General features: G+C 39.8%; 1 protein-coding gene across 1 annotated transcript in view; it reads right to left on the reverse strand.

The window, feature by feature from the left end:
• Positions 1-7,460: 7,460 nt before the first annotated feature.
• Positions 7,461-14,240, reverse strand: part of ldlrb (low density lipoprotein receptor b) — a 28,521-nt gene continuing 21,741 nt past the window's right edge. Inside the window, exons 18-28 of the mRNA XM_026170682.1 lie at positions 12,389-12,517; positions 12,106-12,277; positions 11,735-11,962; positions 10,965-11,083; positions 10,720-10,859; positions 10,260-10,401; positions 10,033-10,170; positions 9,775-9,948; positions 9,251-9,328; positions 8,956-9,116; positions 7,461-8,848 (exon numbers count right to left, since the gene is read on the reverse strand). Of these exons, the coding sequence (XP_026026467.1) occupies positions 8,810-8,848; positions 8,956-9,116; positions 9,251-9,328; positions 9,775-9,948; positions 10,033-10,170; positions 10,260-10,401; positions 10,720-10,859; positions 10,965-11,083; positions 11,735-11,962; positions 12,106-12,277; positions 12,389-12,517 (1,520 nt within the window). The 3' untranslated portion in view covers positions 7,461-8,809. The remainder of the gene's footprint in view (positions 8,849-8,955; positions 9,117-9,250; positions 9,329-9,774; positions 9,949-10,032; positions 10,171-10,259; positions 10,402-10,719; positions 10,860-10,964; positions 11,084-11,734; positions 11,963-12,105; positions 12,278-12,388; positions 12,518-14,240) is intronic.

The raw sequence follows: 14,240 nt of genomic DNA on the forward strand, positions 1-14,240 counted from the left end.
AGCTCACCTGAGTAAATGAAGTCCAGGAAGGGTGTGCTCCCCGCTTTAGCCGCCAGAGTGCGCCACAAACCGACAAATCATAGCAGGCACCGCGACAAGTGTGTGACCTCGTGACCTCTGTTGATCGAGAGGTTTTTCAGCGTTGATCCACCCCATCACCCCCTCCAAATGCTGCTTCATATTACAAGTTAAAAAATAATGTCATAAACTTATATCTGGAATTGGGTTTTCAGAAGCAGTAAAAGCAGCACTTCTTAAGCACACCTGATTATTCACCTGTGAAGATTGTGGGTAGGTATGATGTTAGCTTAAATCTTAAGTCGCAAGTAACATTTTCTTATTTTAAGCATTTTCTTGTTGCTGTGTGACTGTTGTACAAGTTAAAAGAAATACTTGTTATTTTATTTTATTGTATTTTATTGATGTAATTGTGGTTTTTAAGTTATCGGTTGATTGTCTGTAGATCGATGGTTGGATGTGTTGTGTTGTTTTTATCTGTGGACCCCAGGAAGAATAGTTATCGCTGCGGTAACAACTCATGGGAATCTGAATAAAGAAAGAATAAAGACTGAAATTATTATACTTCTTCTTCTTCTCATAATGATAATGATAATATTAATAAAAGTACTTTGAAAGTTGAAAAATTCAAACAGAAGACCAAAAATAAAATTAAAAGTATACAGATCAATTTTTAGACTCAAAATTCAAAAGTCATGCAAAACATCTATCCATGTCTATAAATATTACATGTAAATACAAATTTTTACAGCAGCACAAACAGAAAAGCTGCCAAACCTGTTGTACGACTTTTTGTTTTCTTTTTGCTAAAAATCTAAGCAGCACCTATTGAAGTATGTATTACACACTGGGGATTTTAGACTTCGTTAGTTAGTTGGTTATTAGCTTATTGGTGATGCAGTGCTCGGCGCTGTCACCTGTTTCGACCCTTCTTGGGCTTTCTGCCTGGAGTGTTTGTCCTGCCCAAGTTGAAATCTTTTTTGGATTCCTCCATAAGTCCAGTTCACCCCCTATCAGATGAAATATTCTCCAGCACACCTTGGCTCTACTTTTAGTGTAGTACATGCACTTATACTTGGAATGACAGGTATTGCACAAATTTATGAGCCCTATTAAGAACCCCATGAAGACAGAAATCCAATATAAACATATCTGAGACACGTGGTGACCTCGGCTTATGCTTGTTGCTTTTTTAAAGATTATTCTTCTTTGATTTGTTTGCAGTATTTCTTTCATTGTTTAAGCTTGATCATTCTGTATTCACTATTGACATTTATAATATGACATTTCTTCTCTTAAATGACACCTGTCAGTACTTCTTCAATGATCAAGCTATGTTTTAAATGAACAATAGAAACAAATAGTTGCAGTGTTGCAGACAAACAACACGTTGGGTGTTATTAATCCCCCGAAGATTAAATCCTGTTCTACGTTGATCTGCGAGTGTGGCATGCTGTCTTTAGCTTCAGGGCTGTACAAACATTTTTCTGCTCACATGCTTCGGGAGCTCGGCCTCTCCGTATGGTATTATGCCTCAGATCTCAGCCTCCACTTATCATCTGTGTGTAAAGAGGCTTGCCTTAGAATAACATGCGCGTGTGAACATTTGCATCAGGACACCAGATGGAGATCAGTCGTTTCCAGTATCCCACTCCTTTTGACAATATAGGGTTGGTTCCTCTTATCTCGTCACTTTTTTTTCCTAATGATAAATTACTTTATCTTAGCTATAAAAAAGAAAGGCACACCTTAGACATGTTGCATTCACACAGGATATAAGATACAGTAGAAGTGACTCAGAATAGGCTGGTGCGCCGATATTAGTCATTTTATATGATGCATTTTAATTAAAATTGTGTGCCGCTACAGTTTCTTAGCACTGTGCAGCTTTTTCCATTCGAGATCTAGAAATGTTTTTCGTTTTAGGTACCAGCGTCTCTGCGTCTTCATTTAACATTTAGCAATGAGCAGAGTAGAGTATGTGTTTGGCTCTCCCTTATTAGTTGATGTTATCTGAACTATACAGAAATGACAATGGCAGAACAGAAACGGCTGCAAACATAGGGAAGCAATAGTCAGACGAGAAGAAAAATAATTTCCTGCTGCTTACACACTTGACAACAAAACAATAGTATTCCCACTCCTAATTGTATTAAAATACTTCAGATGTTTTAATCTGCATCCATTGGAAATTGTGTCCATGTCAGCTTAAGGAAGTGAGCATGACTGAGGGTTGGTTTTGACCTGAAATGTCTGCAGAATCTAAAATTCAGCAGAGCATTAAATATTATTTGCAATGTTGTAGCCAAAGTGGGATTTAATCTTAGATCCTAGCTTTTTATCTTTGAGTACAAAACAAACAAATAAATAAATAAATAATTAAAACTTAAAAATGGTTTTCTTTGATTTGGATAGAATTTTTTTTTCTTCTCTTTCACCTACCTTTTCTGCATTTTGATGGCAAAACAATCACTCACAATGCCCTAATGTTATTAACATGATTTGCTGTGCAGAGTTTTCCACAGTGCCATCAATAGAAAATGGTCATCGTCAATTTTAACAGGGTTGATACATTTGTCTTACTATGACACTGGAAATATATCTGTTGCGTATATCTAAAGTCTCAATTATTTTAAATCCATTCATTTATATATAAAATAGAAACGGTCTTGATCATACCTGTCTTAATGTGACTTAAAATCAGGAGCAAATGTAAGACATTTCAGCAAAACACCACTCAAATTAAACCACTTAATCATTGTGATTAATGTTAATGTAAAATTAATATTAATTAATTTTCTTAACTGATGCTCCCATGATATCTCCAGATACAGTAGGGTAGTATTTTGTACTATGCAAGATACCAGTAAAACTCACCTGAACATGGTAAATATACAGCACAGCAATAATAATTCACCATATTTAGGCATTAGCTAAGCATAAGAGTTAATTTCTTACTTATAATGACTCGAGATTTGTATCCTTATCTCTCCACAGGTGCTAGAAACATTAGTGAGCTTGGATGTGTGAGATAAAGTGTAATACAAAATCATGATTCTATGGGAAACACCAAAACTTTGACTGTCAACACTATGCGAAAGCAAACGGAGGCTGCTGGGATCAGGGCGGTTGAACTCAGCATGGTGGCTCGGGGGGTGAAACTAATATCATTGAAAATAAAGGCTGTGAGTGCTAGCTTTGGACCGGATGTCGACTGTCCAGCAGAGATGTACCTGACTTTGCACTTTTCTCCTCATCCAATGGAGCCTCTTCATTTTACAGTGTGTTAAAACAAACAGCTTTCCATTTTACAGCACACGTATCAGCCGAGAGATAGCCAACCCGTTTGGCCTCTACAACGTCAAACAAAAGCAAAACAGGTTGTTGCTGTTACCTTGCCATCGGGACATTTGGTACTCTGTTTGGTAACCTGACAGGGGAATATCTGTCCTCCATCTGTCACCCATCTCCTCCCACTGCCGGTTTTCGAAAACACTCCCCTTTGCTTACGAATCAGTGGTGTGAGATTGAGCTCCACCCTTTTTTTTGCCACTAGGCCAATCGTAAGACAACAAACATATGTAAATGGTGAGGCGATTAGAAGATGCAGATGAAAGCCAGCATAGCGGGGAACAGGTGTCACTAGTCACCTGAGCCCCAAGGGTATCTATTGTCTCCTGGGTATACAGACAATGGTTCTCAAGCAAACTATCCGAGTGTCAACAGTGATGCTGGTGGCGAGGGAAAAATAAGGTTTAGTTTTCTGGATATGCTGTTTTACCGTACATGCAATCAGGCCAAATCGTTTGATTTAAATATGCAACCACAAGCTGACTGAAAAGCAATTGTGCAAAATATAGAGATGACATTTGGCCTCGAGCAGATGTGAGACTGTTGGGTGTGGAAATTTTCAAGTGGAATGTGGATCCCAGTTCTTGACAGACAACATACCACAGCTTTCCAGTGAGTCAACGTGACGATGATGCAGCATGTACCATCGTACGAGCAGGGCCCAAACGTGACGTCAAATCACACTTTAGTTCTCTTTATGATATGCCATAAACACAGTCCTAAAATAAGTCCAATAATTATTTATGTTATTTATCTTTTGATGGCTTACTTTGTGTCCTGGCAAAGAGACATCCCTCTAATATGCAAACAGATAGATAGTACAGTAGGTAACCATCACACGAGTAATACTTGTGCTGCATGCACAGTCCATAAAATTAAACCTTTATGACTTGGTTTTAATCATGTCTTTACTTCTCTGTTAAAATCAGCCGAGTATTATGAGGAAAACTCACTTAACTTCCTTCTGTCCTATCATGATGTTACCTTTTAGCTTTTATAGAAAGACCTTTTTTATTGTTTATTGTGCAGAACACAGAAGTATACCACATATATGAATTGGAACTTATGGGTTAGCATGACTGTTACTCTCTTTTACTCAGCATACCTTAGAGTAGTGCTTTCACAACACAATGATACAGTAAAGAAGTGAGTGAGTGTATATGACTTGCTGTAATTTACAGTCTAGATTAGATAACGGGCCCTTTTTACTAACTTCAACACTTTGCAACAAAATACAAAACTGTTTATCTGAGTTTATCAGCCCCCACAACTTTCGCTAAACAATCTTTTTGCTGTGAGGCAGCAGTGCTGATCACTGCACCTCTTGTTTTAAAAACTTAGAGTAACAATGATGTGAAACTTGAGTTTTGACTCACACCCTATGCTGCAACCTAGACACATCATTAGTGGTGTAACCTCTGGTTTTTCAGGTCTTTCAATATGATCCGCCCTTGTCTAGACAACTCAGTCAGGGGTAACCAGTCCCAACTTGTATAAAGGTAGCTTGTGGGTTCACCCTTTTGGTCCACAACAATCTTGGTGTCTTTTCAGCTGCATCAGTGATGTGCCTGATGGCTATCTTGCTGTGCAGTTCCCTGATCCCCAGTAGCTTGATAGACCTGTAGAGTGGCTCTCTGGAAAACTGTTGGCTGCTGACTTCATTCGGGGAGGAATGTAAGCTTCCCTCTTCCTCTCAAATGCCACTGACATCCCATCTTCCCAGCGAGCAGTCAACTCCAGGAGGACTACCTGCCTCGATGGCTCTGTCATTAGAAGAATGTTAGGCCTGATGACAGTCACACCTATCACCTGGTTCATTGTCTGCTCCCCTCCACACCCTGTCGCATCTCAGCCGTTCTGCTCAAGTGGGTTCCCTCAACACCTGCTTGGATCACTGCCTGGACCACCCAGCTTCTGTCTTTCCCTGGTGTTCTTGAGTATTGACAAGTCCTGCCTATCCTGTCACTACCAGCAAACTGTGCCACAGCCACTCATTAATCTGATCAACAAACTCTTTACGATAAATTTACAACACAACAATACCAACAACACTCTGGAAATTAAGCCAACTGAACACAAAAATAAAAACTAAATAAGATAAAAACAAATGAAAAATAAGTCTCATACCACAGAACAAATAGTGTCATAAACTGATGGTGTTTTCCTAAATTTTTCCAGTTTGCATCTTTTATTTCTTTTTGTCATTTTCAGTTTTCATCTCCTCCCCGACTATAGAATTAGATGCCGAAAGAGGCGCAGGCTTCATCAGGCTGTTACTTAACAAGTCTTCATGGTCTCTGTCATTGGTTTATATACTTGCAGTGTGTCTTAATTTTTCCATGAAGTGGACTATATCAGTTGGATGAATTATTCTAGTTGCTATTAAAGATACAGCACCTCTTCCTTAGTGACCAGCACTAGTGTTCTCTGCACCCTTTTAATACACAGAGGAGAACCAGAGTTATGTAGGAGGGTTATTAGATTTATGAGGGGATGTGTTTTGGTTGTTCTTGTTTATTAGTGTGTTGGGCCATCTTGGACTCTTCAAACAGTGCTGCACTTTCTTTCCTTTTCTTTAATGACTTAGGCTGAATTATGCATGTGTACTGCTTGACCACAGGGCATTAAGGATAATGCGTTTGGCCATTTATCTTTAATGGATATCCATATGCATATGGGTAAATAGAGAGCAATTCCACTCGGAAATTCTCAGTACAGAGATGAAAAAAAAAGAGTTTATTTTCAAACTTAATTTTTGTCCATTAAGATGACAAGACAAGAATATAAACCACCAACTCAAGTCCCATTAGTAAACTCTTTGCAGAATTAGGACAGCCATTAAGTTCCCGGTGAAAAATAAGCATTAGAGTACATGGATGCATTATTCTCTGCTGCGCTGTAACCGAATCAAAAAGCTGCCCCTGTCTGTTGTAATGAATAGAGGGTATTGGCTTTTCTTTATTTAAGTGTTTTAAACCACATGTCTCTCTGTAAAAAAACAAAACAAAACCCAACAACAGGTGAAATGACGCTTATTTGAATGTGATAAAAATGATTTGTTTATGTTTGCTTAAGGACACAAAGTTCCCCATTGTTCTCTGGAAAAATACAAAGAATAGAATTGCTGGATGAGAGTTTAATGGTTATTAGCTGCAGCACTATTATACACTGTGTGTGCTTATTTTATTGTGTTTGGAAAGTAATGGCAGCATTTCTAGGCAACAAAAGAAAAACAGGGTCAACAGACATCCATTGTATGTTGTGTTAAATAATTAGCCCTGGCAGTGAAGGGCAAACATTCAGCCAGGTGATCAGCTTCACATTTAAATGCTTTAAACGTCCACTTGAAAAAAGAATTGGGCTCGAGGATGAAAGATTTTTTTTCCCGACTATTATAAGTCTCCCTATGTTCATCATCAGGGGTTTTTCTTCAAATTACAACCTTATAAAAATGGTATTAGTGAATACGTCCATTGTGGATCCTCTTTAATTAATACACCTCACTCAGAAACCTTCAAAAATAGCTCAGGTTGTTCTTTGGTCTAAGTACAAGTGTCCCCAGGGTTGAAGGTGCTTGTGTTATGAGGTATGTTGTGTATGATATAATTTTAATCATCACACTAGGGCTGTGTAGTACTTACAAACCTACTGTCAGCTTCTTCTTATTCACAGATGGATACTGTTTCTGATGCAACCCCCGAGGGACTTGTGTCTCCTCCTGAGATTGAAACACAATGGAAATTTCTGGCACAACTTCACCTATTGCTAAGTTTGTGGAGAAGAGCAGAAGAGGTTGGTTGAAGCTACAGCAACAACTTTATTACTTGACCAATGCAGATGTCGTCATCCCAGAATTGAACCAGGGATATTTCCCTTGAAATGTGTAAACCATTACACTACAGAGGCTCTCAATGTAATGGTTACACTATTTTTTCACCTGTGAGAAGTTTATGGAGTTTATTGCACTGCATTTCCTGAGACTAGAGTACTTCAGCACCACATTCATACATGCTATCTCTTTTTTTAAAAATGAGCCAAGGGAGACATTAGAAATATTTCCTTTTTTGTATTTTATTAAAAAAATACCAACACAACCGAAAAGGAAAAAAAAAAAAGATATGTGCATTTAACAAAGAGAAGAAGATATACATACATTCTGAGTTGAATGAGAACATTATGCTTTGTGTACAGTCGTGCTGTATGTGCCTCAATCCCACAATCAAAACAAAACATCACAGTAAAAGAAAAAGAAAAATAAGTTATCTGATTCACGGCTGTATTGAAAAAGCAAAGGAGTAAGGAATAATAAGTTTCTTCAGTGCTGCTGTGTAAACCTTAAAATGCTAATAAGAGTTCTCAGGTGTGGTGACTTGTCCGGGAAACTGAGCAGCGTACGCAAAGGTTTGACTGACATAACTTAAATAACAGCTGCACGACGTAGAGGTTAGCCCACCTCTATTAAAACACCTCACTTAACATGTAGTAAGTACCACATTCACAGCCAGCAGACAACAATCAAAAACCGTAGCTCTCATATTTCCATAAATAAATAAAATAATCTATTACCTATTTACAGTGTTTCTCGATTAAAATTTACAAACGTAAAAAGACGACACCAAGATATATTTACAGAAAATATATACAGAAACAGTTCATAGAGCTGTGTAAGAAATCATCTACAATCACTTTTACCTTAATTATCTTCATAGCAAGAAACAGAAAAAAAAGAAGAAAAAAGGATTTTCAAGCATTTTCTTCATTTTGGTTAACTTCAGAAAACGTAGCAGCTTTGGTGATTTACAGTGTAAACCATATGTAATCCACCACACTCATATCTTATGGATTCAAACAGAAAACATTAGAGATGACGGCAATATAAATGACTGACTGTCAAACTCTGTATGCAGGATAACAGAAGGCTATATATGATGCTGTGAAGACTATCAGTGGAGTGCGATTACTAAGGCATTTACTGTATGTGCATCCATAAACTTCACTAACCTAAAAGAGTGTGACTGGAAGGCTTACGGGAGTGTTAAGACAACATGGTTTAGGCTTTTCAAGTTAAGCTCGTAAATCGGCACCTAAAGGTGTTGTAACAATCTGTATCTTTTTTTTATCTATGTTTTTCAGGCATAAAAAACATAGATAGCATCAAAAGAATCACGGCTCCAGGACTAAGAACATCATCTACTGAAACTATCCAATAGTCCTTCATTTAGTAATAATTTAGTGGTCGGACTGCTTTATGCCCTATTTTCCTAAGTTTCAAAGATTGTTTCCTTTTCTTTCAACCCTTTTGCAGGCTTGGACGGCACAGTGCTGAGGTCAGAGACATAAGCCACACAATGAGGTCAACGGAGAAAGGGAATGATGTTGTTAAGCAGCGGTTCTTGTTTCCAGCACTTCAAATAAAACGAGTTTTTTCTTCATTGGCAGGTCAAGCCATATCCGTGTCATCCATGCTCAGCATTTGCCGCTGGAAAAAAAAGGAGCAACATCGTATGAGCAAAGCTTTCAAACTGATTAATTAATATTTTTTTTTTTTAGAAACAATATTTCTAAAATGGTTTTAGGTTAAGATACCTCAGGATACACGTAGCCGTCAGAGCCATTCCTGCAGATGTGTAACTCATCCTCGGTGGTTTTCTGGTACACGGGGTTGTCAAAGTGAATGGTGTTGGTGTTCTTCCTATGCCAGTGTCTCCAGAGGTACATTGCTCCAAATACCAGAAGAGCCAAAATCACTGCAGAAGAGAAGAGTTACAATGCCATTCAATGAAAAAGAGAGCAGATTAAGTATCCTTGAGTAAGTGAGCAGGTTTAAGATATCATGTTTTGTTTCACAGAGAGCTGTGAAGAGCTAAAAAGTAGGACTTACTCAGTGGCAACACAACGTAGAGAGCAACAGGGTGGGAGGGTGGGGCTTCTTCAGGCTGCACGGCTGCTTGTCTGTCACCTGCAAAAGCAGAAAATAAATGTTTTCTTCATACAGTCTCTTAAAAAACGATAACATCTTATTTGACATGAGCCAGAAGACAGTTAGCTTAGCGTCACACCCAGTGGAGTGAGTCTAGGAAGTTAGCCATAAAATTACCCATAAAGATATAACTCAACATCATATCACCCAATAAATAAATATCATTCAATAAAACTACTACTGGTCATTTCAACCAGGCAGTAAGTAAGTAGTTAGCTTTCTGTTGTTGTAACAGTTGTAACAGTGCCAGTATACAGTAAATGTCAAAATAATAAATTCTATTTTGGCAAAAGTTAGAAAAATACATACATACAATATGATACCAAAAGCAGCATCAGTGTTTTTGGCCACAATTTAAAAAAAAATCATAAATAGGATGAGAACAATAATCTGAGTGTCTAAAAATGTAAAGAACGTTTCTGTACCTTGAGCAGTGACGGCAGGCTTCTCTGTTTTCTGATTAGGCTGCACAGCAGAGGTAGTTGTGGGTTTCTTGGTGGTTGTAGTTGTGGTCGGGTCTGGCTGCCTGGGTGTAGCAGGATCTGTGGGCCCTTTTGGTGGGAGCGGAGCAGCAGTTTTGGGAGGCGCAGCTGTGCTTTCTGCAAAATAAAAATAAAGGGTTTAATTTCAGGATTTGATGTCAAATTCTATCTTTTTTAGTAACAAGAGGAGCGGACGTTTACCTGCCACGCATTTCTTCATGTCAGGTCCCAGGACCATGCCATCAGGACAGGCACAGGTGTATCTGGGAGACTGTGGGTCGTTCTGAGGGGCAGGTAGGCACAGGAACTCACAACCTCCATTCGTGCACCAGTTCGAACCTAAAATAAAACAGGGAAGGCATTAGAAAAAAAGATTCTAATTTCACAGATTATTTTTTAATATCTCTAATGTACAAATGTTTCCTTACTGGCTGGCTGCTTCAGGTTGTGGTGCAGTATGATGTCTTCTGGCTGGCCCAGGTCGTTTGCCAGCTCAGTGATGTCGCTTCCTGTCAAGCGGTTGGCACTAAACACAGCAGCGTTGTTCATGTCTGTCCAAAATACTTTCTCCTGTTTTTAGAAAGAAATACAACTTGAGTTAAACCGATTAAGAATTAGTGCGGTGCTCAACAATTGAAGCTCTGGCTTTGTATGTTAAACCATTTCAGATAAAAACCCTCCGTGAACTTTGTTAGACTTGGACTGGCTGGTTTTAGCAATTTAAGAAAACAACTAGTGTTGCCAATAAGTCAGGCAGATTTGTGGTTCCCGTCCTGCAATCATTACCAAAAGGATTCATCCTTAGTGGCAGTTTAATCAAATAACAACAATCCCTTTGACCTTACTGAGTCATAGTTAATCTGGGAATACACTGCCTTCATCACTAACCTCAAAGACTGTCAGGGAGAGTGGGTGGGAGAGTTTTTCCTCATTAATAATGAGACTGTGTCGGGCCCCTCCATTCACATCGATGCTGGAGAGAGAGTGCAGCTTGGAGTCCACCCAGTATAGACGTTGGTTGACCATGTCTGGTAAGAAAATGAAACACACAAATAATAGTTTTGACTACGATATTTTCATTACACAGTAAATAAAAATCACTGCTAAAAATGCATTCAGGAAGCTGTGCTTACCCAGGGTGATGCCATTCGGCCACACAATGTTGTCTTTTACTAAAGTAGTGCGATCTGCACCGTTCAGCCCACTCTTCTCAATCTTAGCTTCTTCACCCCAGTCTGTCCAGTACATCAAACTAAAGAGGACACAGTAAAGAAATCATGAGGCTAAAGACAAAACGCACCAGTTCATGTCAAACTATAATAATACATTTTATTTATAGGCGCCTTTCAGACCCTCAAGGTCACCTTACAAAAACACATGAGCAATAGCAGCAAAAAATATATATTAAATATGGTAAAATAAAATTTAGACATAAACAGTCATAAAAGTATAAAGGCAAATATAAAAACTGGGCAAGGTAAAAATGGACTCAGACAGATCAGGTGTATGCAATTCTAAATAGATGAGTCTTGAGACGTGATTGAAAAGTGGTGAGACAGTGTGTGGTCCGGAGAGCAAGTGGAAGTGCATTCCAAAGTCTCGGGGCAGAACAACTAAAGGCTCTGAGTCTAATGGTAGTCAGGCGAGCAGGTGGAACTGACAGAAGGGAAGCTGAAGAAGAGCGGAGTGTACGGAGGGGTGAGTATGTATGGAGAAGATCGGATAGATATGGAGGAGCAAGGTTATGAAGCGCTTTGAAAGTGAGAAGCAGGATCTTGAAATTGACACCGAGGTAAATTGGAAGCCAATGGAGCTGTTTAAGAACAGGTGTTATATGTTCAGTGGATCTAGTGACATTAATGTAAGGAAACGTACTCGCTGTGATGTCTGTTTAAACACTTACTTGTTTACTGGATCGACTGTGATGGCTCGTGGCTTGTCCAGGTCCGTTGCGATCAGGGTCTTCCTCATACCGCCATCCGTTGTTGCTACAGAAATAGTCTTCAAAACACTGTCAGTCCAGTAGATGTTGCCATGGATCCAGTCCACCGCAATGCCCTCTGGGGCCTCTATCCCACTTTCAACCACCACATTGTGGTGAGAGGAATTGCCAGCCACATCTATCATAGAGCTGTTTGGAGGAAGGCAAGAGTGGAGAGATTAATTTCATCTTCATCATGGTTCTTGAATGAGAGCCACTCCATACTATGCAAAATGAAGCAAGAAACTCATAAAGAAATGTAAAAAAGAAAGGACACAGATAAAGATTCTTACCTGTAGATTTTCTTCAGAGACAGGTCAGACCAGAAGATCATCTTGTTTGGCATATCCATGTCGAGAGCCACTGCGTTCTTCAGCTGTGGGATCACACGCACGTACTCGCTGCGGTCCACTGTCAGCTTCCTCACCTCGTGTTTGATGGTGAAGTACAAGGTGGGCACTGAGCCTGGTGGAGGCAGAGGAGGACAGTTCGGTTAAACTTGCTTGTCTTGTCTGAAGGTTGCGTCACAGGATCAAGCGTTAAGTGGGTTTAAGTGGGCTTTCTTTCTAACATTACCTGATTCAGCCTTGCAAGTTTTGGTCGCAGGGTCAATCATATAGCCCTCTTCACAATCACACTTGTAGCTGCCTGGCAAGTTGATGCAGATCTGAGTGCAAGTGTCTGGCTCAGCACATTCGTCAATGTCTGCAGAATTGAAGAAGTTGGCTCATTTGTTTGTTTCTATTGTGCACATTGTTAAATGACATGTTTACGATCTGTCTGGTTCTTAAGAGGCAGAATTTTAAATGTCTCCGTCCGCTCACCTTCACAGGTTTTGTTGTCCGCCTTCAGCCTGTATCCAGCAGGGCAGGAGCAGTTGTAGCCAATCTTCAGATCGTTGCAGTAGTGAGAGCAGCCGCCATTTCCGGTCAGACACTCATTGTTGTCTGCAGAGACAAACAGGCAAAAAGCTTTCAAATAATATTCACGACAACCAAATCCTTAGCTGACCGGGAATTTACTCATTCAAACCACAAGCTATGTAGGTCAAGTCAGGTATTCTAGTCATATTTCCCTACAGGCTGGCAGCCATGAATGTGTACAAGATGACTTCACTTACCACACTCTTTCGCTGGTTCATCAGACCCGTCCTTGCAGTCGTTCTGCTTGTTGCACACTTTCTCCGTGTCGATGCACTCCCCACTGCGACACTGGAACTTGTTTGGGCCTTCACATACTGTGGAAGAGACCAGGGGAGTATGAATGAGACCGCAATGTAATCATGTGGGACTTTCTTTCTTTTCAAGAAAGAAGCTTTTGATTACAGTTTGTGGGTGAAACTGAATGAAATCTTTTTACCTGTATCACATTCAATCTCATCAGTGAGGTCCCTGCAGTCAGCACGTCCATTACATTGGAGGCTTTTGTTAATGCAGGTGCCGTCCTTACACTGGAACTCATCTGAGCGGCAAGTGGAATGAGCTGGAAGAGAAGGAAGAAGGTAAATGAACGAAAACACAAAAAGAGAGATGGAGAGAGAGAGTAATGGAATAGAGATTAGAATAAGAAGAAACATAATACCAGTACCTCCAGAAAATATTTACTGTCAGTCTCCATTAAAAATGTAATGTGCAGGTTGGCTTTAACAATAAGAAATTTTTAAAAACTCACTGCAATTAGCCTCGTCCGAACGATCCTGGCAGTCGAACCCTCCGTCACACTTCCAGTTGCCAGGGATACAGTCCCCATTCGCACACTGGAACTCGTGAGGTCTGCACGTCTTCTCTGGCTTCCTTCCTTCACAGTTCTGGGGCCACTCGTCAGACCCATCGGAGCAGTCTCTGTCTCCATCGCAGCGCCATATCGCAGGCACACACATTGAGTTGTTGCATTGGAAGGAGCGAGAGTTACAGGTGGGTTTGGGACAGGACGCCTCATCTGAGCCATCTGAGCAGTCGTTGTCGCTGTCGCAAACAAAGCTCTTGGATATGCACTGGCCATTGGCACAACGAAACTCACGGTCGTCACACTGCTTGGCCGCTGTGGTGAAACATGAGAGGAGGATAGGAGTTAGAAATCGATCAATTATGATATCAATAACAACACTTATTACATATTTATTTATATGTATTAACTAGACTTCAGGATTATAAATACACTACTAGTATTAGCTTTTTTTTTAAAGATTACTTGACTTTAAGTCTGTTCTTCAAATCCCTTTTGAGATATTATTATTATACATTGAACAAAATTCATTCTTGCCAAAAACACTTTCAGTTAGTCGTGTCTTGTTTGTGGATGCTTTAGCATGAACTTTGAGGTGTAGAAAAACTCGGCTCTGGTAGAAAACTTACTGCAGTTTTTCTCATCAGCGCCGTTAGTACAGTCGGCTTTGCCGTCACATTGCCAGTCTTTTGGTATGCACTGG

This window comes from Astatotilapia calliptera, chromosome 6 (assembly GCF_900246225.1).
Source record: "Astatotilapia calliptera chromosome 6, fAstCal1.2, whole genome shotgun sequence".
Classification (NCBI taxonomy): domain Eukaryota; kingdom Metazoa; phylum Chordata; class Actinopteri; order Cichliformes; family Cichlidae; genus Astatotilapia; species Astatotilapia calliptera.